At 48.5% G+C, this 25,322-nt stretch overlaps 1 protein-coding gene across 2 annotated transcripts in view; it reads left to right on the top strand.

Annotated features, from left to right (window-relative positions):
• ASH1L (ASH1 like histone lysine methyltransferase) overlaps positions 1–25,322 on the top strand; it is a 55,950-nt gene that overhangs the window by 11,922 nt on the left and 18,706 nt on the right. For both annotated transcript variants that reach the window (XM_014260890.2, XM_014260889.2), the window contains exons 3-8: positions 4,974–9,717; positions 14,123–14,224; positions 17,326–18,058; positions 19,013–19,192; positions 21,782–21,876; positions 24,466–24,539. In XM_014260890.2, coding sequence (XP_014116365.1) covers positions 4,974–9,717; positions 14,123–14,224; positions 17,326–18,058; positions 19,013–19,192; positions 21,782–21,876; positions 24,466–24,539 — 5,928 coding nt within the window. The remainder of the gene's footprint in view (positions 1–4,973; positions 9,718–14,122; positions 14,225–17,325; positions 18,059–19,012; positions 19,193–21,781; positions 21,877–24,465; positions 24,540–25,322) is intronic.

The following is a 25,322-nucleotide window of genomic DNA, read 5'->3' as shown; positions in this document are numbered from 1 at the left end:
AATTGCACAGAAGATGTTGATGCCACAACTACAAAACAATTCCTGTGATTCCTCAGAATGCTTGTTTGAATTATAGTCTGAGCATTGGCCTGAAGTACAACAGCCAAAACAATAATCTGTGTATGTGCATAAAAAATCCCTATTGCTTGCCAGTGGCTCTCAAGAGAAATACCAAATATTTTTATTAAAAGGCTGGTTCCTTCTAATTACTTCAGGTGTTGGAAGCTGAGACTAACTTGTGTTTTGTAATTTGGATTTAGTTGAGTAGTGTGACACCAGACTTGATAGATGTCCCTGTTCTCAGGGCCCTGTTCTTGAGCTTTTTGCAAGTAAATACCAAAGATAATGACAGTAAATAATGGGCTAGCAGTAATAAACTGAGACTGTGCTGTAGTGTAACAACAGATGCCCTTTTTAGAATAAAGATTTTTTGCTGTTTTTGGTGCCTGTGATGATTCTGGAATCACAGAATTGTTCAGGTTGAAAAGGACCTTTAACATCGAGTTCAGCTGTTCCCTGTGTCTCCAGTGATGGATTATAACTTGTTGATAGTTTATATCAGAATAACCTGGAATTATTATTCCTCAGATGAATGGTGCAAGTTGAAAACCTGTATGTTCACAGTTAGGAGATACAGAACTTTCAGTTCAGCTCAGTGTCAGACTAAGAATAATATGAATTTTATAGAAACTTAACGTGTTTTATGCAATTGCTTTGGGCAATACTATTATTGTGTGGATTCTTAAACCAGACAGTTGAACTAAAGATTGTACAGGAACAAATGTTTCAGTTTTTAAAGCACAAAATGCTTTTTGATGCAACGTAATCTCGCCCTTTTGAACAGCTTTGTGCCCAGATGGGCCATTTCATTCCATCTGACACCACAGGAACGTAGAGCAGGGCTTGAAACTTGGGCTGAAAAGGCACAGAATTCCAGGAAAACTGTTTTAGTCTATTTTTTTTATGGCATTGTCCATTTGATTGAGGCAGCAGTGAGGAAGTTTGAAGCAGGTGCTTGTAGAGACAGGAGGTGAGACCGGGTGAAAGAAACACTCAGGAGACGGCGATGTTGTTTTCCTTTTTCCGCAGTCCTCGGAAATCTGTCTGATTAAAACCTGATTTGTGCTTCTCTAATACATCTGTGTATTTGTCCAAGTCAGAGAGGGAAGCAGGGCTCAGGAGGGAATTTAGTGCTGAATGGTGCCCTGTGAGCCCAGCTTGCAGCACCTGGAGCTAGGGACACATTTACAGATCCATGGGAGCAGCCTCTGAAGCCCTGAGGATGCTCTGTCACTTAGGCTCGACTTCAGGTCTCTGCTTCCCATCCACAGAACGCTTGTGTGGGCACAGGGAGTTATTCCAGGGAAGCTGGGCACCTGTTCTGTCCCCTCTGCAGGTGACAGTCCTGGCTGCTCCTCACTTCCCAGCTGGGGGTTTGGAGTATTCCAGGGGGAGCTGGCTGTGTCCATAAGATCTCAGCTGCCACAGGAGAGCTGGGCTGAGGGTCAGCCTGACCCCATGGCCACAGGCTGTAACACTGTGGGGCTGTGTCCTGTACAGGGTGTCCTGGGGGTGTATCCCTGGGGGTGTATCCCTGGGGGTGTATCCCAGGGGTGTATCCCAGGGGTGTATCCCAAGGGATGTCCTGGGAATGTGTCCAGGAGTGTGTCCTGGGGGCTCTGGGGCTGGTGTGACCAGGGTGTGGCTGTGTGTCCTGGCGTTTGGGAGGTGTGTCTGAGGGGAAGGAAGGGTGTCCTGGGGGTCTCCAGAGACCCCTGGGGGTGTGTCCTGACAATGTGTGTGAGATCTTTGTCCTGGGGGGACTCAGGGCTGTGTCCTGTGGGCTGTGTTCAGGGGGTCCCTGGGGGTGTTCTGGGCTTTGTACCAGGGAGTGGCCTGGGGGTGTTTCCCAGAGGGTGTCCAGGGCAGGGGATGTGTGCTGGGAGAGTTAAAATGTGGCTGAAGTTGATTTACCTGATCCCATCAGTGTATGGACACTGGAGTCCAGTTCTTCCACTGTTGCCTCTGCACAGAAAATGTCCTTTCTATTCCTGAAGTTTGGGGCTGTGCATGATTGCAGTTTGATTTTGGTACCTGTCTGCAATACTCTTACTCTTCCAGTGGGATCCTCCTTAGTGGCAGCAATGCCTGCTATTCACTTCAACCAAAAATCTGAAATTTTTAATGATACAGAATGCAAGAAGAAGCTTTGACTCTGTGGCTGATGTTGGGAGTTTTTTAAATGTTTCTGCAGCCACTGCAACCTCCTTCAAAGGAAATATCTCAAGATGTTTCTATTGGAAGTTACTTGATGAAATTTTGTTCTTAAAAATTTCCCTCCAAAATGTTTATGTTAATCATGCTGATTATTAAGTAGATTTATGGCCAAAAAAAAAATCCCATATAAGAATTTTGGGTTTAAAAATGCTGAAAAAAATTACAGACTTTTTTGACGTCTTGTCTGACGTGTCAGTAGATGCTTCCTGTTTTGCTATTCATGTTCTTTGAAATAATTTTCAGTGTGCTTGGGAAACTCACTCACCCTTAGATGAGAAATAAGCTTTCCAGGGCACACGCCTTCAGCTTTCAAAGGATCTGTGTTTGATGCTAAAGTCTTGTTTTCAGAATCCTGGCATCTTGCTCAGATCAAAGCTGGTGTTTGGAAGGGTTTTGTTAGTTATGTATTTATTATTTAAGTGTCTACTCAAACTTCCAAGCTCTTTGTTTGGAAATAGAGGTGAGCAGAGCCTGCCAAGAGGCGTTGGATACCCAGCAGTGGCAGTGTGAGAGCACCACAGAACTTGGCCCAGGGGGTGGCAGAGCACCCAGGAGGAGCAGAAGAAGGAAGAGTGTGGATACACTGATGGCTGAGCAAATACAGGGATGAGGAGTTGAATTCCCAAGTCAATATTTAGGTGGATTTTTTTGAAATCCCCTGAACAAATGAGATTTTTCTTCCACATTCTTGTCAGAATTTCAGGCCATAGAAAGGAGGCTGCAGCTCTCTGAAGGCTGCTCGCTTTAATACTCGTTAGTGACTCTCTGGCACTCAGAGTCTGCTCCAGGAAATTCCAGGAGTGCAGGCTCGGGGTGGTGTCACACTGACTCAGGAGTTTCCAGGCAGAAAGAACCCCCTCTCCTTCTCCATCCCTGCAGCAAGGAGCAGCTCTGGATTTGGGGTGCCTGGGGGTCACTGCAGATATAACACTCCCATATTACCCACGCAACTGCTTCTCATCTCACCAGTGTCCAGCTGGATCCAGGCTGCAGCCTCCTGGTTAAGTCCTGCTGGTGCAGCTGACTGAACAAATCCTTCATGATCAGCAGCAGAGCTGGCTGTTCTGGAGGAATCCAGGCTGTCCCTTCCTTCAGCCTGTGTAGGTGTTTGCTGTAGGTACAGCTCTGGGATCAGGGTAATGCTGACTGTAATCAAGTGCAGGAAGTGGCAGGCCATTGCCAGAGCAGTTTTTATTGCAGAGGGATGAACAGGTGTGGCATTGATGTCTTTACTGTTTGTTCTGGTAGGTCCCAGAAGGTTTTTAAATTGGGAATGAAATCACAGAATCACAATGACTTTGGGCTGGGAGGGACCTTGAAGCCCATCCCAACCCAGCCCTGCCATGGCAGGGGCACCTTCCACCATCCCAGGGTGTTCCAAGCCCTGTCCAACCTGGCCTTGGACACTTCCAGGGATCCAGGGGCAGCCACAGCTTCTCTGTGCCAGGGCTTCCCCACCCTCACAGGGAAGAATTTCTTTGATTTATCCAACCTAAATTTCTTCTCTATCAGTTTGAAGCCATCCCACCTTGTCCTGTCACTTCAGTTCCTGATTAATTGTCCCTCTCCAGCTTTCCTGGAGCGCCTTCACATCCTGCAAGGGGCTCTGAGGTCCCCACACAAAGTTCTCTTCTCCAGGCTCATCATTCCCAATTCTCCCAGCCTTTCTTCATAGGGAAAGTGCTCCAGTCCTTTCAACAACTTCATGGCTTCCTCTGGACTTGCTCCAACAGTTCCATGTCCTTCTTATGCTGGGGACATCAGAACCATGGGCAGAATTATCTCATCAGGGGTCAGAGCCTTCCATTCTCAGCCCCTGCTTGGAGTGAAAGTATCCCCTGCACTGCAGAGATGTGTTGGGCACTGTATGTAAAGAATGTCCTTCCAAAATAAAAGATTAATTTATTGAGATGTTCTCAATAGGATTTATGAAGGTAATGGATATTGCAGTTTTGATTTTAACCTTTACAGAATAAATTTCAAGTTGGGTTAGGTCTGAACTGGAAATAAGTGTGAGTTTCAGTTATTCCATGTGTGTGCATTATCACCTCCCCCCCACCCCCATGCAAACAGAATAATTTGAGTTATTTTATTTTCCTGATTTCCCTGACTGTCAGTGTTGTGCTGGGAGAAGCTGTTGCTGCAGGGGCTGTGGGGACACGACTGAGCTGCCAGCAGGGCTGTGCAGGGACAGGGTGACAGTGCCTTGCAGGGCACTGCTCAGCTGCTGCTCAGCACCATGTGAGCTCTTCAAGTGCTCTCACACTATAAATAGCCCAGCACTTTGTTGTTAGTGGATTTTTATTAATAAACATCAACAGTATTTTTGGAGAATATTCAAAATAATTGGGGGACAGATTAAATGGTTTATATTTCCAGACTGGGAGGGAGTTTGGGTTTAGTTAACATCAGGAAAGCCTCAGCATGTCCACCGTTTTAAAATATTGCCTTAAATGTGAATATCACTATTGTTTGCTGAATGTGTTAATTTTATTATGACATTTTATTATTTAAATTATTGATATTACTATTGTTTGGTTTAATATTAATGGGATGATGAAGCCTCTGTTTATACCATGACCCTGTTACCAGAGCAGGTGTTAATCACTGAAACATAAAAAGATAGTGTGTTACTCAGTGATACTTTATACTCTGTTCCTAAAGAGTTTTTGGTTTTTTTGTTTATTAACTCTTAGGACCCTTCAAAGTCTTACAAGAAAGCTGGAGAAGTTGCATCAGTTGAGTTACACGTGGAAGAAGGTCACCAAGTAGAAACAGCCCCTTTATCTAAGAAAGTTTCCCCACTGCATTCTGAAATGACAGATTATATAAAGTCATCTCCTCCGACTCTTATCAGTAGCCATAATTCTGACTTAAAGGATAGAACAGAAATTAATGGAGCAACAACTGTCACAGAAAAATTGGCTCAACTTATTGCAACCTGTCCTCCTTCCAAGTCTTCCAAGACAAAGCAGAAGAAGCCTGGAAGTGGAAATGGAGCCGCGTCTGGTTTGGTGAAAGACTCCGGGAAGAAGCTGCCAGGAGCCATAACTGCGAGTGGGCTGGTTAACAAAGATTTGGTGAAGAAACTGCCAGGCTCTGGGATTGCTGTCGGATTGGTGAACAAGGACTCAGGGAAGAAGCCATTAGGGATTGGCAGCGCAGCCATATTGGTTAATAAAGACTCTGGGAAGAAGCCCCAAGCAATCAGCCCCTTAATTGGATTGGTTAGCAAGGACTCTGGGAAGAGACCTCCAGGGATCAGCACTCCAACTTTAGTCCACAAGGATTCGGTGAAGAAGCAGCCAGTGACCAGCTCTGCAGTTGGATTGATCAGCAAAGATGTGGGGAGGAAACTTCCAGGGATCAGCACTCCAACTGCACTGACTAACAAGGAGCCTCTCAAGAAGCCAGTAGGGATCAGCACTCCAGCAGGATTGGTTAACAAAGAGGCTGGGAAGAAGTTGTTGGGAATAAACAGCCCTACAGGTCTGCTTAACAAGGATTCTGGGAGGAAGATGCCAGGGACTGGGAACAGCACAGTTCTGGTTAACAAAGACTCTGGAAGGAAGACACCAGGGATTAGCAGCCCGATGGGACCGGTTAGCAAGGACCCTGGGAGGAAGATGCCAGGAATTAGCAGTCCCGTGGGATTGGTTAGCAAGGACTGTGGGAAGAAGCCAGCAGGGATTGGCACTCCGGCTGGTTTGGCTAGCAAGGACTCTGGAACTCTGAAAGCAGACTCCCTCGTGCCCTCCTCAGAGCCCTTTAAGCTTCCTTGCAATACAAACCTCAGCAGCCTTGAAAGCCATGAGCCTGCGGATTTACTGAAGGAAAATACTACCAGCAAAACCTTTGAGAAGCACATTATGAGACAGAGCAAAGAAAGTATCTTGGACAAGTTTTCAATTCGGAAAGAAATTGCTGATGTAGGCAAAGAGATGTTCAGTGAAGGAATGTGTGTTCCACAGGATGCCTACTCATCCAGTGAGAAAGGGATTTATGAAACGTCTAAGCACGAAAAGCAGCCTCCTGTTTATTGCACTTCACCAGACTTCAGGACAGGAGGTGCCTCGGAGGTGTCGACAGCCAAGTCCCCGTTCAGTGCAGTGGGAGAGGGGAATCTCCCATCTCCTTCCCCCACCGTGTCTGTCCCCACCCTGAACAGGAGCCTCTCCACAGCCTCCTCCCAGCTGGCGTCCAACTCATTGCACTTAAGTTCCACGGCAGAGCTCTTGGAAGGCATTTCAGATCCGATGGGCAAAGCAGCATTCTCCTCGGACAGCACCCTTCTGAGCCTGAACAGGACATTGAACCACAGCCTCAGCACCGATTTTAAAGGTGCTGAGAAAGACCTAAGTGATTCAAAAGCATCTTACGTGGAAACTTCAAGAACAAGTCCTCCCACAGGGAAAAAGCCCATTTTGGCAGCTGAGACGAGCATCCATGCTACTGTCACCCCTTCAGTAGTTAGTTTCACCAGCTTGTTTGGTAGCAAGCAGTTCCTCAAGATCGGTGCAATAGCTGCATCCGAGAAATCCTGCCAAGGAGCAAAAAACCTGAGCAGCACTCAGCAATCCAAACCTTTAAAGAAAAGGAAAGGAAGGAAGCCACGATGGACTAAAGTGGTGTCAAGAAGCGCGTGCCGACCTCCAAAGGGTCTGGAACTAGAAAGGTCAGAGCTTTTTAAAAACATTTCATACAGTGCACTATCAAGCAGTAATTTGGAGCAGGCCAAATTCCTGAAGAACATCGGATCGTCCTCATTTGTGGAGCACGAATTTGTCAAACATCAGTTGCCAAAGCTGAATGAAACTAATGGACAGTCTCTGGCACTGCTGTCTGAGACTGACAAACAAACTCAGAAGTTCTACAGTGCTCACAAACAACCCTCTAGCTTGTGTATGTCGGATGATTTCTTACCTGACATATACAAACCCAAGAGAGGAAGACCTAAATCCAAGGAAATGCCAGAACTCGAAGGTCCCCCCAAAAGAACTCTTAAGATCCCAGCATCAAAAGTCTTCTCAGTACAGTCAAAAGAAGAGCAAGAACCTCCAATTTTGCAGCCTGAAGTCGAAATTCCCTCCCTAAAGCAAAGCTTATCAGGACAAGGTTTTCCTAAAAAGAGAGGGAGACCTAAAAGGCAGATCCGGTCATCGATTAAAATGAAACCTCCTATTCTGTCTGTGGCACCTTTTGTTGGAACAGAGAACTCAAGCAAGATGGGGCCTGAAAGTGATCAGCATCGACCCGGGGAGTTCTTTGAGAGGAAGGACCAGCTCCGAGGGCCAGAAGAAGTCCAAAGCCCCAGTATTTGTAGCATGAGTGATTTGGAAGTAGACTCAGACAGAAAAGTTGCCAAGAGAAATAATGGACAGTTAATGAAAACAATTATTCGAAAAATAAATAAAATGAAAACTCTGAAGCGAAAGAAACTTCTGAATCAGATTCTGTCCAGTACAGTGGAACCTAATACCAAAGGGAAGATGCAATCCAAGCTCCACAACACCGTGTCAACTCTTGCTGCCACATTTGGTTCAAAACTAGGCCAGCAAATCAATGTCAGCAAGAAAGGAACAATTTACATAGGAAAAAGGAGAGGGAGGAAACCTAAAGCTGTCCTGAATGGCATTTTAGCCAGCAGTGCTGCCAGTCTGACAGTTCTGGAGAAGTCTGCCCAGCAAGCTCCTGGTACGTCCCTAGGACAAGTCCTTCCCCACTTGCTGCCCTCGGCAGCGAATCCCTCGGAGATCCTCCCGTCCCCGGTTTGCTCCCAGTCCTCGGCCGTGAGCGGGGGGCAGAGCCCCGTGAGCAGCGACGCGGGGTTCATCGAGCCCAGCTCGGTGCCCTACCTGCACCTCCACTCCAGGCAGGGCAGCGTGGTCCAGACACTCGCCATGAAGAAAGCAGCCAAGGGGAGGAGGAGGTTGTCACCACCGACGCTGCTGCCCAACTCCCCGTCCCACCTGAGCGAACTGACATCGCTCAAAGAGGCCACCCCTTCCCCCGTGAGCGAGTCCCACAGCGACGAGACCATCCCCAGCGACAGCGGGATAGGCACCGACAACAACAGCACTTCGGACCGGGCAGAGAAGTTCTGCGGGCAGAAGAAGAAAAGGCACTCGTTCGACCACGTGTCCCTCATCCCACCCGAGACTTCCACCGTGCTGAGTAACCTGAAGGAAAAGCACAAACACAAGTGCAAGCGCCGCAGCCACGATTACCTCAGCTACGACAAGATGAAGAGGCAGAAGCGAAAAAGGAAAAAGAAGTATCCCCAGCTCCGAGGGAGGCAGGACCCCGACTTCCTCGCTGAGTTAGAGGAGTTAATAAGTCGATTAAGTGAAATTAGAATAACCCACAGAAGTCACCATTTTATACCCCGAGATTTGCTGCCTACCATTTTTAGGATAAATTTCAATAGTTTCTACACCCACCCTACTTTTCCTTTAGATCCTTTGCACTACATTAGAAAACCTGATTTAAAGAAAAAGAGAGGCAGGCCTCCAAAAATGCGGGAAGCGATGGCAGAAATGCCTTTCATGCATAGCCTCAGCTTTCCCCTGTCCAGCACCGGGTTCTACCCCTCCTATGGCATGCCTTACTCCCCTTCTCCCCTGGCAGCTGCTCCCATAGGATTAGGTTATTACGGAAGGTACCCTCCAACTCTTTACCCTCCTCCACCCTCTCCTTCTTTCACCACCCCCCTGCCCCCACCTTCCTACATGCATACAGGCCACCTGCTTCTCAATCCCACTAAATACCACAAGAAGAAGCATAAACTCTTGCGCCAGGAAGCGTTCCTCACCACGAGCAGGACTCCTCTGCTGTCCATGAGCACGTACCCCAGCGTCCCACCCGAGATGGCCTACGGCTGGATGCTGGAACACAAGCACAGGCACCGCCACAAGCACCGGGAGCACCGCTCTTCCGAGCAGCCGCAGGTTTCCATGGACACCATCACGGCCAACAGCTCCTCCAGAACGGTTCTGGAGTCCTTGAAGCGCTACAGGTTTGGGAAGGAGGCTGTCGGCGAGAGGTACAAACATAAAGAGAAGCACAGGTGCCACATGTCTTGTCCTCACCTGTCACCTTCCAAGGGTTTGCTAAGCAGAGATGAGCAGTGGGTCAGGAGAGAGCCCTCGGAGTCTAATTCCTTGGCGCTGGGGTTGCAGACACCTCTGCAGATAGACTGCTCCGAAAATTCCCCAGCTCTGTCCCTGGGGGGATTCACTCCCAGCTCGGAGCCAGCCAGCAGCGATGAACACACAAACCTTTTCACAAGTGCAATAGGCAGCTGCAGAGTCACCAACTCTGCCAGCACCAACGGACGTAAAAAGTTACCCGAGAGCCCCGGACTGTTCAGTGGGCAGGACGCGTCGCTCGGCCGGCCCCTCCGGAAGGAGCCCCTGCCTTCCCTGGAGAAGCCACTGTCAGGTAAGGGAGCTTGGGCCTTGCTGCCTTCTGTTGGACCAACCATGGCTGGGGCTGGGGCAGGGGGGGATTTGGCTCTGCAGAGGTCGGTGCTGGGTTCCAGCCCTGCTCCTGCCCTCATTCAGGGCTCTGTTCCTGCAGACTGACTCGGGATCTCCCCCAGAGCCACCCACAGCGCTCTGTCCCTCCTCCCAACACACTCCTCTTGCTTCCTTACAGGCTAAGGATGCTTTCTCATGCAAAGGCCTTTGCTTTTTTCCATACAATTTTAATTTTCCAAAGAAATGAGGGAAAGTTTCTCAGGATTTTCGATCTTTTCAAAGCCATGTTTCTGTTTGGTTTGAAGTTTGGTTGGTTTGGTTCAGACCACCTGTTGCTGCTACTGTCGTGAGTAATATTTCCATTTAAGAAAATGTTTCCTATTCCTTTTGTAACTCCATTTTGGTTATTTGACAATCTCTGCTACCACAGAGCTTTCAGTCACTGCCTTGAGGCCTCTTGCAACACCTCAGAACAGCTGGGGTTGATGCTGGGGATGCCTGAGACCAAACCTAGAAATTTTGGATTTATTCATAGTTGGGAAATGCATCTGACAGCCTCGAGCAAAACTGGAACAGGAGGAGCAGGAACAGGAACTTGTCATTTGCATAATATTAAGGAAAAGAAAAGAGAACCTGCAAAGGGCAAATGTGGCTTGTGCTCCTGCCTGCTTCCAGTGTGTGAAGGAAGCCTGAGCTGCTTCTCCCTCCCCTTCTTGCCTGCATTCTCCCTTGAAGTTTAAATCACTGTCCAAAGCCACTTGTGACTAATATTTCACAGAGCAAGAACCAGCTGCCAGGACTGAATAATCCCTCCTCACATTCCTGGCTCTCATCTTGCTCCTTCCCATGGGATACTCCTGCTCTGATGCCTTCTGCCACCTCCTGCTCTGCACACCTGTGTATGGACAGGGTTCTTCTCTTGATTTGGGGGGTTTATGTTTTCCTTCTTTATTTTAAGGGCAGTTGGAAGCAGCTGGATCTTTGACAAATTTATATTTCTTTTTGCTGGTACTGAAATTACTTGAGGTGGTGAGTGGAGTGTGGAGAAGGCAGCAGAGCCATGAGATTGCTTCTCCTGCTGTGATGGAAAGAGAAATTCCAAGTGCTGGGTCACTCAGAGGGTTAAATTTGGCTCTGAGGAGTGAATTGGGTGTGGGAACCTGTGCAGCTCTGGGAATTTTGAGATGTTTTCCACTGCAGTGAATGATCTGACCTGGGTTTGTGTGAGGAGTAACCCAAGGGAATGGGAGATGCTTTTTGGTGAAGGCTGTGCCTGCTCCCTGCCCCGGGAAGTTTGAGTGATCCTCAGGTGTGGGATATCACTTCCAGGCAGTGCATTCCCACCTGGAACCTGGGTGTTTTGTGAGGCTGACGTTTGGCTTGGCACCCAGCTCATTCCCAAGGAGCTCCCAGAGCCCCACACCACTTGGAAAACTTAAACCACATCTGGTAAAAAGCCCCAGGAAAGAGAAATGCCAGATTTGGGGTTTTAGATCCATGTCAGTTTGTACGTTGTGTTTGGGGTGTTTTGGTTTTAGCCGTGGTGCCGAATGGTGATCCTGAATCCATGAGCATGGAAGATTAAAGGAAAGGCACAGGTGGGGGGAAAACTTTTGGTGCATCAAAGATTGTTTATTTATAAAACCAGATGCAGTTTAGGTTTGTGGTGGAGAGGTGCTGGATCAGAGACTTGGAATAATCAGGGATCAGCATCGGGGAACCCATCCAGAATGGATCTTTGGGATCCACAGGGAATGTTTGTGGTGCTTTATTTCAGCGTATTCCATGCGGAAAATCCACCTCACCTCCACAGCCTTTTGAACATACACCTGGCCTAACTGGATGGACAAATTCTCTTTGCAATATTGTCCGATGCCAGATATTTTCAGGTCTGAGTTGTGTCAGAGAAGGGTTGTGTTGGTTGTTGTACAAACAGGGGTTCCCAGGAGGTGAAGCACAGGTGGAAGTTCCCACGCTGAGGCTGTTGTGTGACCTTGGCACAGCCACAGGTGCAGGTGACAAGGCTCTGCTGTTTTGTCCAGGGGAGTTTTGTAGGACGCTGCTGCCTGTTCATCCCAAGTTCCCAGGTGCTGTTCCTGAACTTCTGCGGTTTCACATCAGGAGTTATTTTGGCCAGCTGATGCTGTGTCATAGCCCAGCCTTGGTGTGCTGCTTACAATTCCTGTGGCCTCGGTGTGTTGTACTTACAGTCCTGGCAGGGAGCGGGAGGAACACGGGATCTGAACAGTCCGTGCGGCTTCCCTTCCCTTCCCCTGCGAGCCCCGGGCCCGGTGCGAGGCTGCTCCTGCTCTGGCCGCCCTTTCTGTCCCTTCCGGGGGATAATCGCTGTTACCGGGCACGTGTGGGCTCCGGGGGTGACCCGAGCAGTCCCAGACCATGTGTCAGTCCCTACCCGAGGGGTCCCTGTGTCGGTCCCTGTCCCGAGGGGTCCCTGTGCCGGTCTCTGTTCCTGTCCCTGTGCCGGTCCCTTTGCCGGTCCCTGTGCCGGTCCCTTGTCCCTGTGCCGGTCCCTGGCCCCAGGGGTCCCTGTCCCCAGTGGTCCCTGTTCCGGTCCCTGTCCCCGGTCCCTGTCCCTGTGCCGGTCCCTGTCCCCAGTGGTCCCTGTGCCGGTCCCTGTCCCTGTGCCGGTCCCTGTCCCCAGTGGTCCCTGTGCCGGTCCCTGTCCCTGTGCCGGTCCCTGTCCCCAGTGGTCCCTGTGCCGGTCCCTGGCCCCGGTCCCTGTCCCTGTGCCGGTCCCTGTCCCCAGTGGTCCCTGTGCCGGTCCCTGTCCCTGTGCCGGTCCCTGTCCCCAGTGGTCCCTGTCCCCAGTGGTCCCTGTGCCGGTCCCTGTCCCTGTGCCGGTCCCTGTCCCCAGTGGTCCCTGTGCCGGTCCCTGTCCCTGTGCCGGTCCCTGTCCCTGTGCCGGTCCCTGTCCCCAGTGGTCCCTGTGCCGGTCCCTGTCCCTGTGCCGGTCCCTGTCCCTGTGCCGGTCCCTGTCCCTGTGCCGGTCCCGGTCCCGTTCCCGCCCCGGGGCCGCGGGACCGGCGGGCAGCAGCGCCCCCTGGCGGCCCCGCCGCTCCTCTGCCGCGTTCCGGTGGGGCGGGGGTGGCTGAGCGTGTCCCGGGGCGCTGAGCAGGGTGGAGAGTGTCACACAGGGACCCCTCACGGGGTCTGGGGTCCCGGGACACACACGGTGACATCCCCGGGACACCGGCAGTGACATCCCCGGGACACCGGCAGTGACATCCCCGGGACACCGGCGGTGACAGCCCCGGGACACCGGTGGTGACAGCCCCCGGAACACCGTCGGTGACAGTCCCTGGGATGTGCCACCCTCTGCCAGCAGCACAGGCACTGCTGGGCCGTCCCTGCAACCTCCAAAACCTTCTCCCTCTTTTTTTTCCCTATTATGAATTACAGCCCATTCCCACTTTGAACACTTAACTCCCGCTGTTTAATTTCTATTTTCAATCCCAGCTCCCGGGGTACTTGTTTAGTGTAGACTTTATGAATTCAATGCATCTTGGAGTTGCTCAGGAGAAAAACTCACCCTGGGATGACAGAAGTGCTGTGGGTGTAACCCCTGGGCAGCTCAGCAGCTCCCTGAACCCAGAGGAATAAAGGCTGGAATAAAGTAAAACTCGTGGCTTGAGATGAGAACTCTCATAATTTAGATAAAATTATATATAATATTAACAGTGGTAATAATTGTCATGGAAAGGACAGTGGGAAATAAAGCCCAAGAAGCACAAGTGATGCCTGGTGCAGTTGCTCAGTACCTGCTGCCAAAGGACAAAGGGGGCTCTTCCCAGTGTCCATGTTCCAGGAGGGAGGGAATGAAGCAAAAGGAGTGAAACTGCTCCTGGTGGTGTCCAGTGACAGGGGAGACAAGGGCACCCGTGAGAGTTCAGGGAATTGTGTTTGTGCAGAAGGAAAAAGTGTTCACTGAGAGGCTGAGGGGATGGCAGATCATGGAATCCGTGTCACTGCAGATGTGGAAAACCCAACAGAATGTGGTGGCCCTGAGCAACCTGAGCAGGGTGGTTGGTCTTGGTAATCTGCAGGAGGTCTTTTCAAATTTTTCTAAAAATCAAGGATTTTGAGTGAAGCAGGGGGGTTCACTTGAGAGTAGGAATACGGGGGGGTTGTTTTCAAGCTAATTCTGGTGGTTAATTTTACATATTACTTTACTCATGGCTTGTTTACCTCTGCCATTGGCATATGCAAAATCCCTGCTTGGTGTTTCCTTTCCATCCTTCCCCTGCATTCATGGGAGCACACAGGTGTTCCTGAAGCCACACCAGAGTTTGTTGGCACAGCCAGACTGAAATGATGTTTTTTGTGCCTTTCCCTGATCTGCCTTGCAGGCACTTTGCCAAGCCAGGACAAACCCTCGCAGAGGCAGTCGGAGAGCACAAACTGCAGCCCTTCCAGGAAGAGATCCACGTCGGAGAGCACTTCTTCTCCAGGCAAGTCCTGCTCAGGGGGCTAGATTTTGGGATCACTGTGTGCTCAGACCTATGCTGAGACAGCATGGCTGTGAGAACTTCAGCTCATGGAGATAATGAGTTTTTCCACTGGCATTTTGGGATACAAGGGCCGTGGGTTGGGTTGTAGAACAGGTGCTCAGAGAAACAGCAGCACAGCTGTGGCAGGGTAGGGTTTGGTTCCTCACCAGGTTAAGTTAGGCCTTGTGGAGCTCAGTGCTTTAATCCAGACCTGTGACATCACAGTTAATCAGTGAGTTAGAGGAATAAATTCATTCCTCCCTGGGGAATAGCCTGACTCTGGCACTGCTCTGGAGGCAGAGGGTTCTTGCCCCTGGGCAGATCACAGGAGGATCAGGCTGGGCTGAGTGCTCTTGGAGATCTTTCCAACCTCAGTGATTCCATAGTTCTGTGATTCTTTGTTTGAGCTTTGTTTGTCAGGAGGTCAGATTCACATTTTACCCCTATGACAATGCTAAATCTGTTACCCAAATTGTCACAGATGTTGATTTCCTGCATGTTGTCACCCAGTGGTTATTCCAGGGAGCAGGAGAGGCTGGAGTGGGCTCTGAGCAGCCTGCTCCAGTGGAAGGTGTCCCTGCCCATGGCAGGGGGCTGGAACAAGATGGTCTTTAAGGTCCCTTCCAACCCAAACCATTCTGTGATTCTGTAAAAATAAAATGTGAGCTCCCCCAGGATTGGACAGAAGAAAATCCAGCAGGTTGACCCATTTTGTAAGAAGCTCAGTTGCAGAAACACTCTCGTTACCAGAATTCAGACATTCTTAGACACCCAAATTGACTGCAAATATGTAGTAAATCCTTAGGATTGGTACTTAAAACTAGTTATGATTTCCATCTAGGAAGGATGTGCCAAAAGTGCCATTTCCTCCCTGCTTTAAACAGATGTTTGCAACAGATGCTCCATTCAGCCTGTGCTGCAGAAAGTCCTTTGCAGTGGGAAAGGGATCTTCCTTTTTCCTCTGTCTCATTCACTTTCTTGCCCTCACTCACTTGAAAGGGGCAGCTGCAGTTGTTGTAGCTGGGAATAGGAAGTGTTAAAGTTGAGGAGTGTTTTGTGCAGGAGCATTGGAATGACATGAATCACAAGTTTGTCAACTTCAAAGTCACTGAAGTGATGATGCAGCTGAGGAGATCAGTCATTGTTGTATTATCCGTGGATCTGGAATGCGTGTGGGTTTCAGTGTGTTTGTCAGAGAGGAGCTGCAGCTGTCCCAGCCCTCTGGATCAGTTTCCAAGCAGCAGCAGCAATTCCAGGGCACCCATGGGACGTGGTGCTGGTTGAGGGTCACTGAGCAGGTGCCCCAGCTCCATCCCCATGTGCCTCTAAAGGCCAGAAGAAAACAAAGGGTAATTTATCTTTATTTCATCTGAAAGTGTAAATCTTTCCAGTGAGGAGTTGTTGGGGTGTCCCTGTCAGCTCATGGCAGGAGGCTTCTCTTGTCACTGGGAAGAACATTGTCCAGAGGATTTTTAAAACATGTTTTGCTGACTCTTCCTCCTCCAGATCTCTGAAGCTTCTTTTTATTTGCACTTACAAACTCCTGACTTTGGAATCTTAGTGAGGAATGTGTTCTCCAGAGTAACACAATTGGACTACTGAGCACTGGAAAAATATGAGAAAATATTTAAACTAGAAAATTCTTCAAGAATAGCTAGAAGTCTAGAAAATATTTAAACTGGTTGTGCTTTATCTCTGTCATCTAACAAATAAACTCCCTCCTGTCAAGTGCTAAAACCCCTTATAAACACATTTTGTTGTCTTCTTTAACAGTTCCCTTGACACCAGGACGTGCTGCTCTGGCTCCAGCCTGGGCCCCACTGGGTTAAGCAGATCTGATCTAAGTAATTGGCCATAATTACAGTAACATTTTGTCAATGCTAATGTGCAGTTGTGGTGTATTTATGAGAAGGCAGCATCCATTTCATTCCAGAAAGAATTTCTTCTGATGGAATGTTATCACTGAGGAGCAGCAGGGCAGCTTTGGGAAGCTCTTAGTTTGGAAGAAATCCCTTTTTAATGCAGCATAATCTACATGGTTGACCTGGAAACTTTCTTTTTCAAACACCAATCTTCATCTCTAAAGCATTTAACTGTTTTAAAAGTCAGATCTAAATTTACTTCCTGTGTAAATTAGCCTTTCTCTTTTGTCCAGGTACTTTGATTTACCTTTATCCAGTCAGTTCTGCCATCATCAGCCTTGTCTATTTGATAAAAAAAAACTGCAAGAGCAATGAAAACAGTTGCTTCAGTACTTCCAAACCATAAAAAAAAGAAAACTGAGTTTAAAAATATTTCAGTTGTTGCTCCATTTTTTATCAGGGTTGAGTTTTTATGTGCACAGAGGGTTTTGTATTTTTAGTGTTGAATAGAAGGAAACTTGAGGACTGTGTGAATCCTCATTGCTTTTTGCTGTTAGAAATGGGGGATTATTGGAAATAAAGGGAAAATAATTGTATGTTAAAAGTGATGATATAAAATGTGGCTGATTTGTGTCACTGGGCCCGTCTCCATATGACAGAATCTTGTCAAAGAACGTTGTGAGCAGTCCCAGGACACAAATGCTGTCAGTTGTTGCAGCTGTTGTGTTTTAGCTCCGTGTTTTTGGTCCCATCCCCACTTTGAAACCTTCTTGGGGCTACCTAAAATTAGACAAAATTAAGAGAATTAAAAGAGATTATATTTATTGAGGGGTCTTCAGGTGCATTTCAGGCAGACAAAGCCCCCCAGGGGCTGCACCCAAAATGGATGATGGGTCATGTGTTTTCACATTTTTATCAGTTTGCTCCATTTGCATATTGGGGGTTAATTTTCCAATTACAGCTTCAGGTAATGAAGTCATTTACCCCAAATTTGCTGCCCCAACTCCCTTTTGTTCCCATTTCCTGAGGCAGTGAGGTGTCCTTGATTCCCAGGCCTGCAGAGGAATTGTTGTGTCTGCCCAAAATGAGAAAGCAGCAGCTCACTGTATATGGAGTTTAGAGTTATACACCAAAGAACTGCAGGAAAAACACAAAAGCTAAAATCCTAAGGCACCAACTCCAGCCCTGTCTGTGTTTCAGGGGTGGCGGGACCGGCGCGGGGTGCGCGCCTGGCCCCGGCGGCCGAGGACTCGGTGGACACGCTGCTGCAGCGCATGGCCCAGCAGGACGGGCCACCCACGCTGGACAAGACCTTGGAAGCCGTCATGGCCAACGTGTCTGCCCCTGCAGCGGCCAGCCCTGCCCGGAACCACTCCCGGGAGAGAGCCCTGGGCAAGCAGGACGGGCTGGGGGCTCCGGCCATGCCCGGCAGCGACGGCATCTCCCTGCTGCAGGAGCGCCTGCCCGGCAGCTACTCGCCACGGCACCTCAAGAGGAGCGTGGTGGAGGCCATGCAGCGCCAAGCGAGGAAAATGTGCAATTACAACAAGATCCTGGCGACAAAAAAAAATCTGGACCACGTCAACAAAATCCTGAAAGCCAAAAAGCTGCAGAGGCAGTCGCGGACCGGGAATAACTTCGTGAAGCGGCGGCCGGGGCGGCCGCGCAAGTACCCGATGCAGGCCGTGGTGTCCATGCAGGCGTTCCAGGCGGCCAGGCTGGTCAGCCAGGAGCTGGAGGACAGGGAGCAGAGCAGCAGCCCCCTGCACCTGGGGCCAGACACCATCACAGATGTCATAGAAGCCGTGGTGCAGAGCGTGAATCTAAACCCTGAGCACCGCAAAGGCTGGAAAAGGAAGAGGTGGCTGCCGGAGGAACAGGCCAGGAAGAGACACAAGTCTTTGCCTGAAGATGAGCAGGAGAGCAATAAGAGGTGATTCCCTTGCAGTTTTGTACCTCAGTTGGTTTTAGAACATTTTGATCATTGAGGGAATCTTCTGCTTGATTTTATTAAGGCGTTCAGTGTAGAGGGAGCCAGCATGTCAGCGTTAAGTGTGTCCAGGGCCTTCCTCAGGCACTCAGCACACCCCAGAAATGGAAATCTCAGCTGATCTAAAATGGTTGGTTCTGTGCTTGTGTTGGTGAGGGATACATTTAAGGAGTTGGTAATTGGGTTACTGATGAGGTGCCACAGATTGTTCCTTCCTCCTGTGTGGAATAAGGAGCCCTGAGGAGTTGGCTGTGCCATGGGATCTACTCATGTAGCTCACAAACAAATACAGGCAACACAGGATGTGAAGTGAGGTCAAGTGATGTACAGGAGATAAAGAGTAAAGCTAAAGCAGCAAGGAGGAGCACCTGTACAGTCAGTGGTAAAGGCACACACCAAAAACCTCTCTCTGATCTCATCCTCTCACACTTGTCCCCAGAGTCATCAGTAAACAGATCAAACTCTGTCAGGAGTTCTCCTTTCCAGAAATGGATGCTGTGAGGGTGCTGCTGGCCCCACGTGTTCAGGGGCTGCTCTGTGGCTCTCCTGAAGGCTGAGGAAAGGGTTACCACGTGCTGGTTTTAGAGTGCAAAAGCAGAGAGCAAGAGCTGCCTTCTGAATTACTCAGCTGAGGCTCCAAGGGATAAACATCAGCAGTACAAACAACATTCTTTTTGTAATAATAATATCACCAAAAAAAAATCATTCTTTTCTTATGATTATGCTTAACCCCCACTTGATCATGATCATTGGGTTGCATTTTTTAAGTGGCTGAGACACCCAGGAATTCAGAAGCAAGGACTTTTTCTGCTGACCAGATTTGAGAGAGGAATAATGAAATACTGTGAGATGATCTTAATGGGAAGGTGATTTTTTTAACTCTACTTTTTCTTTCAGTTTCTCTGAGACAGTAGCTGAACCTCCCAGTCCACATGAGGCCCTTGGGAAACCACCTGAATCTGAAACCCCTGAGCAGCCTTTGCCTCCTCTAACCCAGCGTGAGAAGAAAGCCCCTCGACCCCCAAAGAAGAAGTACCAGAAGGCTGGGCTCTACTCTGATGTGTACAAAACAACAGAGTAAGTAAAACAGAGCAAAACTGCTCTCTGATAATCCAGGGGAAACTCTCCTTTCACCTAGAACCATAAAGAGCTGCCACTCATGAGTAAAGAAATAAAACCATCAACTTAATTGAAGGCTGTGGAAAATTACGTGCATGATAATTGTCAGAATCTGACCCAGTGAGGATGTAAGATGTAACCCCAGTCAGGAGGCAGCCTCGAGCAGTCTGAAAGTGTTTCTGATTATCAGCTTTGAAGAAGGTAAGAGATTTATTCAAGAGTCTTAATGGTCCTGGCAGTCCAGGTGCTGGGAGAGCTGGATGTGTGCAGGTTCTGAGCAGGAGCTGAGCAGTGTCTGCTGAGAAGGAGTCATTAGGTTCCTGTTTTCATTGGCTGAGTGGTGACAACTGCTCATCTTCTGTGTGGAAGAATTTCAGATATGCACCCAGCTCATTTCACAGTTCAGTGAAGTTCATCTCTGTTTTCTCTGAGATGTTTAGGGTGAAAAAATCCAGCATTTCTTTATTTTTCCCACTGGTTGGTTTGCAGCCTGGTGGACACCTCCCTCTTTCCCTTCCCTTTGTAGTCACACTTGTTTTCTGATGCCATCTGAACAAATGAAGTCAGGAATTTGTGCTTCTGTTCCAACATGATCTGACAGATTGAAAAGAGAGGAAATTTGGCACCTTCTCACTATGTCATAGACCACTTCAGAATGTTACAGAGACCACTGGGAAACTGCCAGTAGTTTATCAGCTGCTCCTGCTGTAATCTCTCTCTGTAGTAGAGTGGAGGAATCAGTGAAAGGGTCAGGAAGGAGGAAACAAAGATCTCAGTCTGACCAAAGTGTTGTAAAGAGATGTGCTAAAACTTTACCACGTGGATGGTCTGTCACTGCTGTACACAGCATGCAACATTCAAATCTCACAGTTTCTTCTGTTGCCTTAGGAGAGAGCTGAGAGACTCTTCTCCTTTTCTTTAGTGTAAATATTTGGAACTTTGAGTGTTCCTAAGTTGGAAAGGCCCCACAAAGATCATGGAGTCCAACTGCTGGCCATGCACAGCCTCAGCAATCCCACCATGTGCCTGAGAGCCGTGTCCAAAGGTTCCTGGAGCTCTGGCAGCCTTGGGGCCATGCCCATTCCCTGGGGAGCCTGGGCAGTGCCTGAGGGAAGATATTTTGCTGATATCCAGCCTAAACTCCCCTGGCACAGCTCCAGTCCTTCCCTCAGGTGCTGTCCGTGCTCACACAGAGCAGAGATTGGAGCTGCTCCTCCACTGCTCCTCAGGGGGAAGTTGCAAATCACTTAGAGAAACTGAACCAAGCAGCTTTAGGCAATGGACTATAGAGTGGGAAGCGTTTCTTGTAGGATCTTTAAGGTTAGAAGAAACCTCCAAGATCATCAAATCCGACCTTTTGTGTAGCCAGGCTTATGTTTCAGTCTGTCAGATGCCCAGGAATGTCCTCCCCAGCTCCCTGTTGTAGGTGCCCACCTGGGCTGGTGGAAGGTGTCGTTTCCCTGATTATTGGCAAGGTCTCACCCAGGTCTAACTGGCCTGCTTGGAATCACAGAATCATGGAATGGTTTAGGTTTGAAAATTCATCTTGTTCCATCTTCTGCCATGGCAGGGACACCTCCCACTATCCCAGGCTGCTCCAAGCCCCATCCAACCTGGCCTTAAACACATCCAGGGATGGGGCAGCCACAGCTGCTCTGGGCACCCTGTGCCAGGGTCTCACCATCCTCACACAGAAGAATTTCTTCCTAAGTATTTCCTGTTGTTGATATCTGTATTTCAGAATCTGTTTTTAACTTGCATTTTCTAGTTAAACAATAATTTATTGAGCCATCTTTCTGTTATTTGTCCAGTTATTAAAACAGATCCCTTAAAAAACTTCAGTAAACTTCAATAGGCTTCAATATAATTTAATCTTTGGTATATTTAACATTTAGAAGTCTCCTTTGAATGTTGCAGGACTGTAGTTCTAAATAAAACCACATCAGATTCTATTTTCCAAGGTTTGTTGTTGACCAGGAGATGTTTATAAATACCAGATTACAGAGCTGTCACCTGCCTGACCCATACAACCATTTTGATTTCATACTCCAGTTTTTCTTTCTCCAAAGGCATGTCTCATTGCTTTTCCTAACTCTGATTTCTGTTCTTTCTCTGCCTTTCCTAATGAACAACCTTCTAAAGGGCAGCACACGAGTATTTGCACTTAGGGAAGTGGAAGAGCATGGGCTGTACGTGTGTCACGTGTCCAATTCCTCAGCAAAACCACCAGATACGATCTGCCAGTCCTCTTTTATTTGTGTGGTTTTAGTTATTACTTTTATATCACATGCTGGGCATTTAAAGTCAATGGTGTCCCACTGGGTGTTGCCTTAGCAGCATTTATGGAGAAGATTCCGTTGTGGGAGGGCTGGGGTCAGTGTGTTTGACAGGCAACCTGGAAAGCAGTTCCTTGGCCATTTCTGTTTTATTACTCCCTTGCCTGATGCTCCAGACATTTGTGCCTTAACTAAAACAAAAAAATGCTTTTCTTTCAAGTGACAGATGTTCCCCATTGTGATGTTTTGGTTCTGTCCCTGTCCTCCACAGCCCCAAGAGCCGCCTGATCCAGCTGAAGAAGGAGAAGCTGGAATACACCCCAGGGGAGCACGAGCACGGGCTGTTCCCAGCCCCAATCCACGTTGGTGGGTATCTCACCTGTGTTCTCATTGTTGGGAGACAAATGTGGCACTGGGGTTCTGCCTTTCTCTGGTTTTTATCCCTTGCCAGGTCACTCGTGGCTGCTTTTGGCACATGAACTTTGCCAGCTCATCCCTCTGTTCCCCTGTTCGACTCGAGAGGCTTTTTTTTAGCTTAAAACATCATTCTTGATTTTTTGTGTGTCAGAAAATACCATTCTAGTTGAAAACCTGCTTTAACTGTGATAGTCCCTGGATGAAATGCAGAGCAATAGTCTCCACCTCAAAGTAAAATTCCATCAGAATAGCCACAGGCAATTATGAACATATAAATCCCAAAAGCTGAGCATGAAATGATAAATTTCTCCATGTCCCCATGGACTTAATGGTGCCTGTCTTTACACAGGGGTAAAAGGGTGGAAGAATTAAAAGCTTTGCTGTTATCTTTGTTTTTACTTTATCCCCATTTTTAAGTCTCAGCTGGGAAAAAATGGGATTTAGGATTTCACAGAATCATGGAATGGTTTGGATGGGAAGGGACCTTAAAGGTCATCTTGTTCCACCCTGTTCCATGGCCTTCCATAGCCCAGGCTGCTCCAAACCCTGTTCCTGGCCTTGAACACTTCCAGGGAAGTGGCTGTGGGAAGAAACCACAACCCAAGTCTGTCCCGGGCCCTCAGAGGGGATGGAGCTCAGCATTCTGCTCCTGGGGACTGGGCTGGGGAGATGGTCCCCAGCTCCCACTCATTGAAGCTCATACCATTTCCCAGGTTAAGCCAAGATTGAGTAATTTCCTAATTCTTGGGTAATTGTTTCAGCTTTTGAAGTGCTGTGATTTCTTGCTGCAAGTCCTGTCACGCCCAGTGGGTTTGGGGAATTTCACGTTGGTCAGCAGGAATCTTTGTCCCATCAAGCTCACGCTGTCACTGGTTTGTCTTCTGTAACTGATCTGCTTGGCTCCCTGCACAGCTGCACAGCAGAACAGTTGCACAGATCTGTGTGAGTCAGGAGCCACAAAACAGGTGTCAGAGCTGAAGGTGACAATTGAAATTCTTCAAAACATACCCTTGCTCAGCTCCTTTTCGAATGGGATCGTAAAACCAGGTTCACCAGGTTCCCAAACCACGCTGTTGGTCCTGCCCTGCAGCTGCTCCAGTGGCTCCAGGGATGCCTGGGGATGGTTTAACCCCAGAGCAGTGACCAGGGATGGGGATCTGCCAGGGCACTGCACTAATGCCCACTCGAGGAGGGCTGGAGGCACCTTCCCTTCGCTGGGGGCTCAGTGCCAGGGCACCTGAAAGAGCCTTTTGTTTGGCCTGCTGAGGTCATAGAAGTGAAAGCAAATTCCCAGCAGATTTAGCTCTTTCCTGGAACCTGCTAGGGATGAATAAGGCATTGAAAATGGAAAGTAATTTAGGGGTAAATTGTAAGGAAAACATTACCGTTTTTATTTTCCAGTGGTGAGGGTATGCGTGTGAATTTATATGAACCCGCAGAGCATTGCTGGAGGAATATAAAGGCACTTGTTAACAGTTAGAAAAGCTGGGGGAAAAAAAAAATCAGGCCTGGGCTTGACACCTCATCCTAGGCTCTTTGCTCCCTGCAGTTTTGTGACATGGGATTCCAGCAAAATGATCAGAGAATGTTGAATCTTGGCTAGAATCAAGCAGTGTCAGCCCTCGGGACTGGTGTGAATGATGTAATGGGTCTGTGTCCTTTAGGGGTGACAGGGAACGATAGAACAGAGCCAAAATCTGCAGTGAAAGCAGGAACTCCTGTCTAAAACGAGTTCCAGTTATTGCTGAAAATACAGATCCCCTTGAAGCCTTTCCAAAAAATCTAGGAATGTGTTTGCCAAGTCTGAATTCATTCTTAAATCTCTTCTGGTAAAGGTCACGGGAACAGGCTGGGAGACTATTTTCAAAACTGATTTGATTTCTTTGAGTACAATATTGTGATTTACCAGCCTGCATGGGTGGTGCAGGTCTTGTCCTGAATGTCAAAGTGTTGGATTGTGCACAGGAAAACCCAGGAGAACATGTCAGCTTCGAGGACAGGGCTGTGGTCAGTTCTGTCAGGTGTTGTGATCAGTCCTGAGAAGTGTTGTGGTCAGTTGTTTCAGGTGTTGTGGTCAGTTGTTTCAGGTGCTGTGGTCAGTTGTTTCAGGTGCTGTGGTCAGTTGTTTCAGGTGCTGTGGTCAGTTGTTTCAGGTGCTGTGGTCAGTTCTTCCAGGTGTTGTGGTCAGTTGTTTCAGGTGCTGTGGTCAGTGGTGTCAGGGGTCATGGTCAGTCCTGTCAGGACTGTGCTCAGTCCTATCCAGGCTTGGCTGTGGTGGGGTCTGAGCCAGCTCCTTCCCATCCCTCCCTGTCCATGGAGGCCCCTCCTGATGGGGAACAGGAGAGCAGGACCTGGGGCTGTGTCCTGGGGGCTCTTCCCTGACATCCAGAACGTTCTCAGAGGGTTCTGCCCCTCTCCTTTCTGCTCTCCAGCCCTGAGAGGCCCTGTCAGAGCCTGGCCAGGTGCCTGGGAGCAGCTCCCATTCTCTCAGGACACGTGGCTGTGAGTGTGTGCCACTTACAAACCTTTTTCTTTCAGGGAAGTACCTCAGACAAAAGAGAATCGACTTCCAGCTGCCTTACGACATCCTCTGGCAGTGGAAACACAACCAGGTACGAGATAAGAAGTCACAGGGTTGCCAAGATTGGGATCAGAAGGAAACAGCAGCGCTCAGAGCTGTGTTCACACATCCCAGCTGGGGGGGTTTCTTGTTGCTGCCACTGTGTGAGAGGAAAAGGGATTTGCATATGTATTTAATGTTAAAAATTCCCATTATTCCATCTCCTGCAAAATAGCAACCCTGTGAGTTTCTGCTCTGACAAAAGTCGTTAATTTGGCTGCAGACTTTTATTTTGGCAGTGCTGCTCTGTGTGGGGAGCTGGTTTCAGACACGCCTCGGGAGAATTCGGATGTACTGCCAGCAGCACTGAGAAATTTCAGGCCTTATTTTTCTTGGATCAATCCCAGCAGAGTGGAATTTATTTTTCACTTGCAAGCTGAAATTTTCGTACTGAGGAAAGAAGAAAAACTGTTTAACAGTCTCATTCTTTTTAAAGAGCTTTAAATATGTGCAAGCTTAAAAATAGGATTTTTTTTTTTCCCCCTGAGATGATTCCACCAAGTGATTTACCACAGGATTTAAAGCTGGTGGGAGAATCTGCCCTCAGCTCTGTGGTGAGAAAGTGCTCTCAGATATGTAACTTGAGCATGTAAATGAGCAGGACACATTCCCAGGTGCTGTGGCTCCAGCTGCACTCCAACACCCCTGGAATCTGATCCTCAGGAGCACTGGGGACACTTTCTTGCCATGTATTGTCGATGGCCTTTCTCATCTCTTCAGTATTTTATAAGTAATAAATACATGGAATCTCTTTCCTTGACATTTTCCAGCTCTC

The sequence above is a fragment of the Pseudopodoces humilis genome, chromosome 31 (genome assembly GCF_049639895.1).
Source record: "Pseudopodoces humilis isolate 2021_Gansu_Grassland_sample_001 chromosome 31, ASM4963989v1, whole genome shotgun sequence".
In the NCBI taxonomy this organism is placed as follows: Eukaryota; Metazoa; Chordata; class Aves; order Passeriformes; family Paridae; genus Pseudopodoces; species Pseudopodoces humilis.
This window is presented reverse-complemented; position numbering and strand designations above follow the sequence as displayed.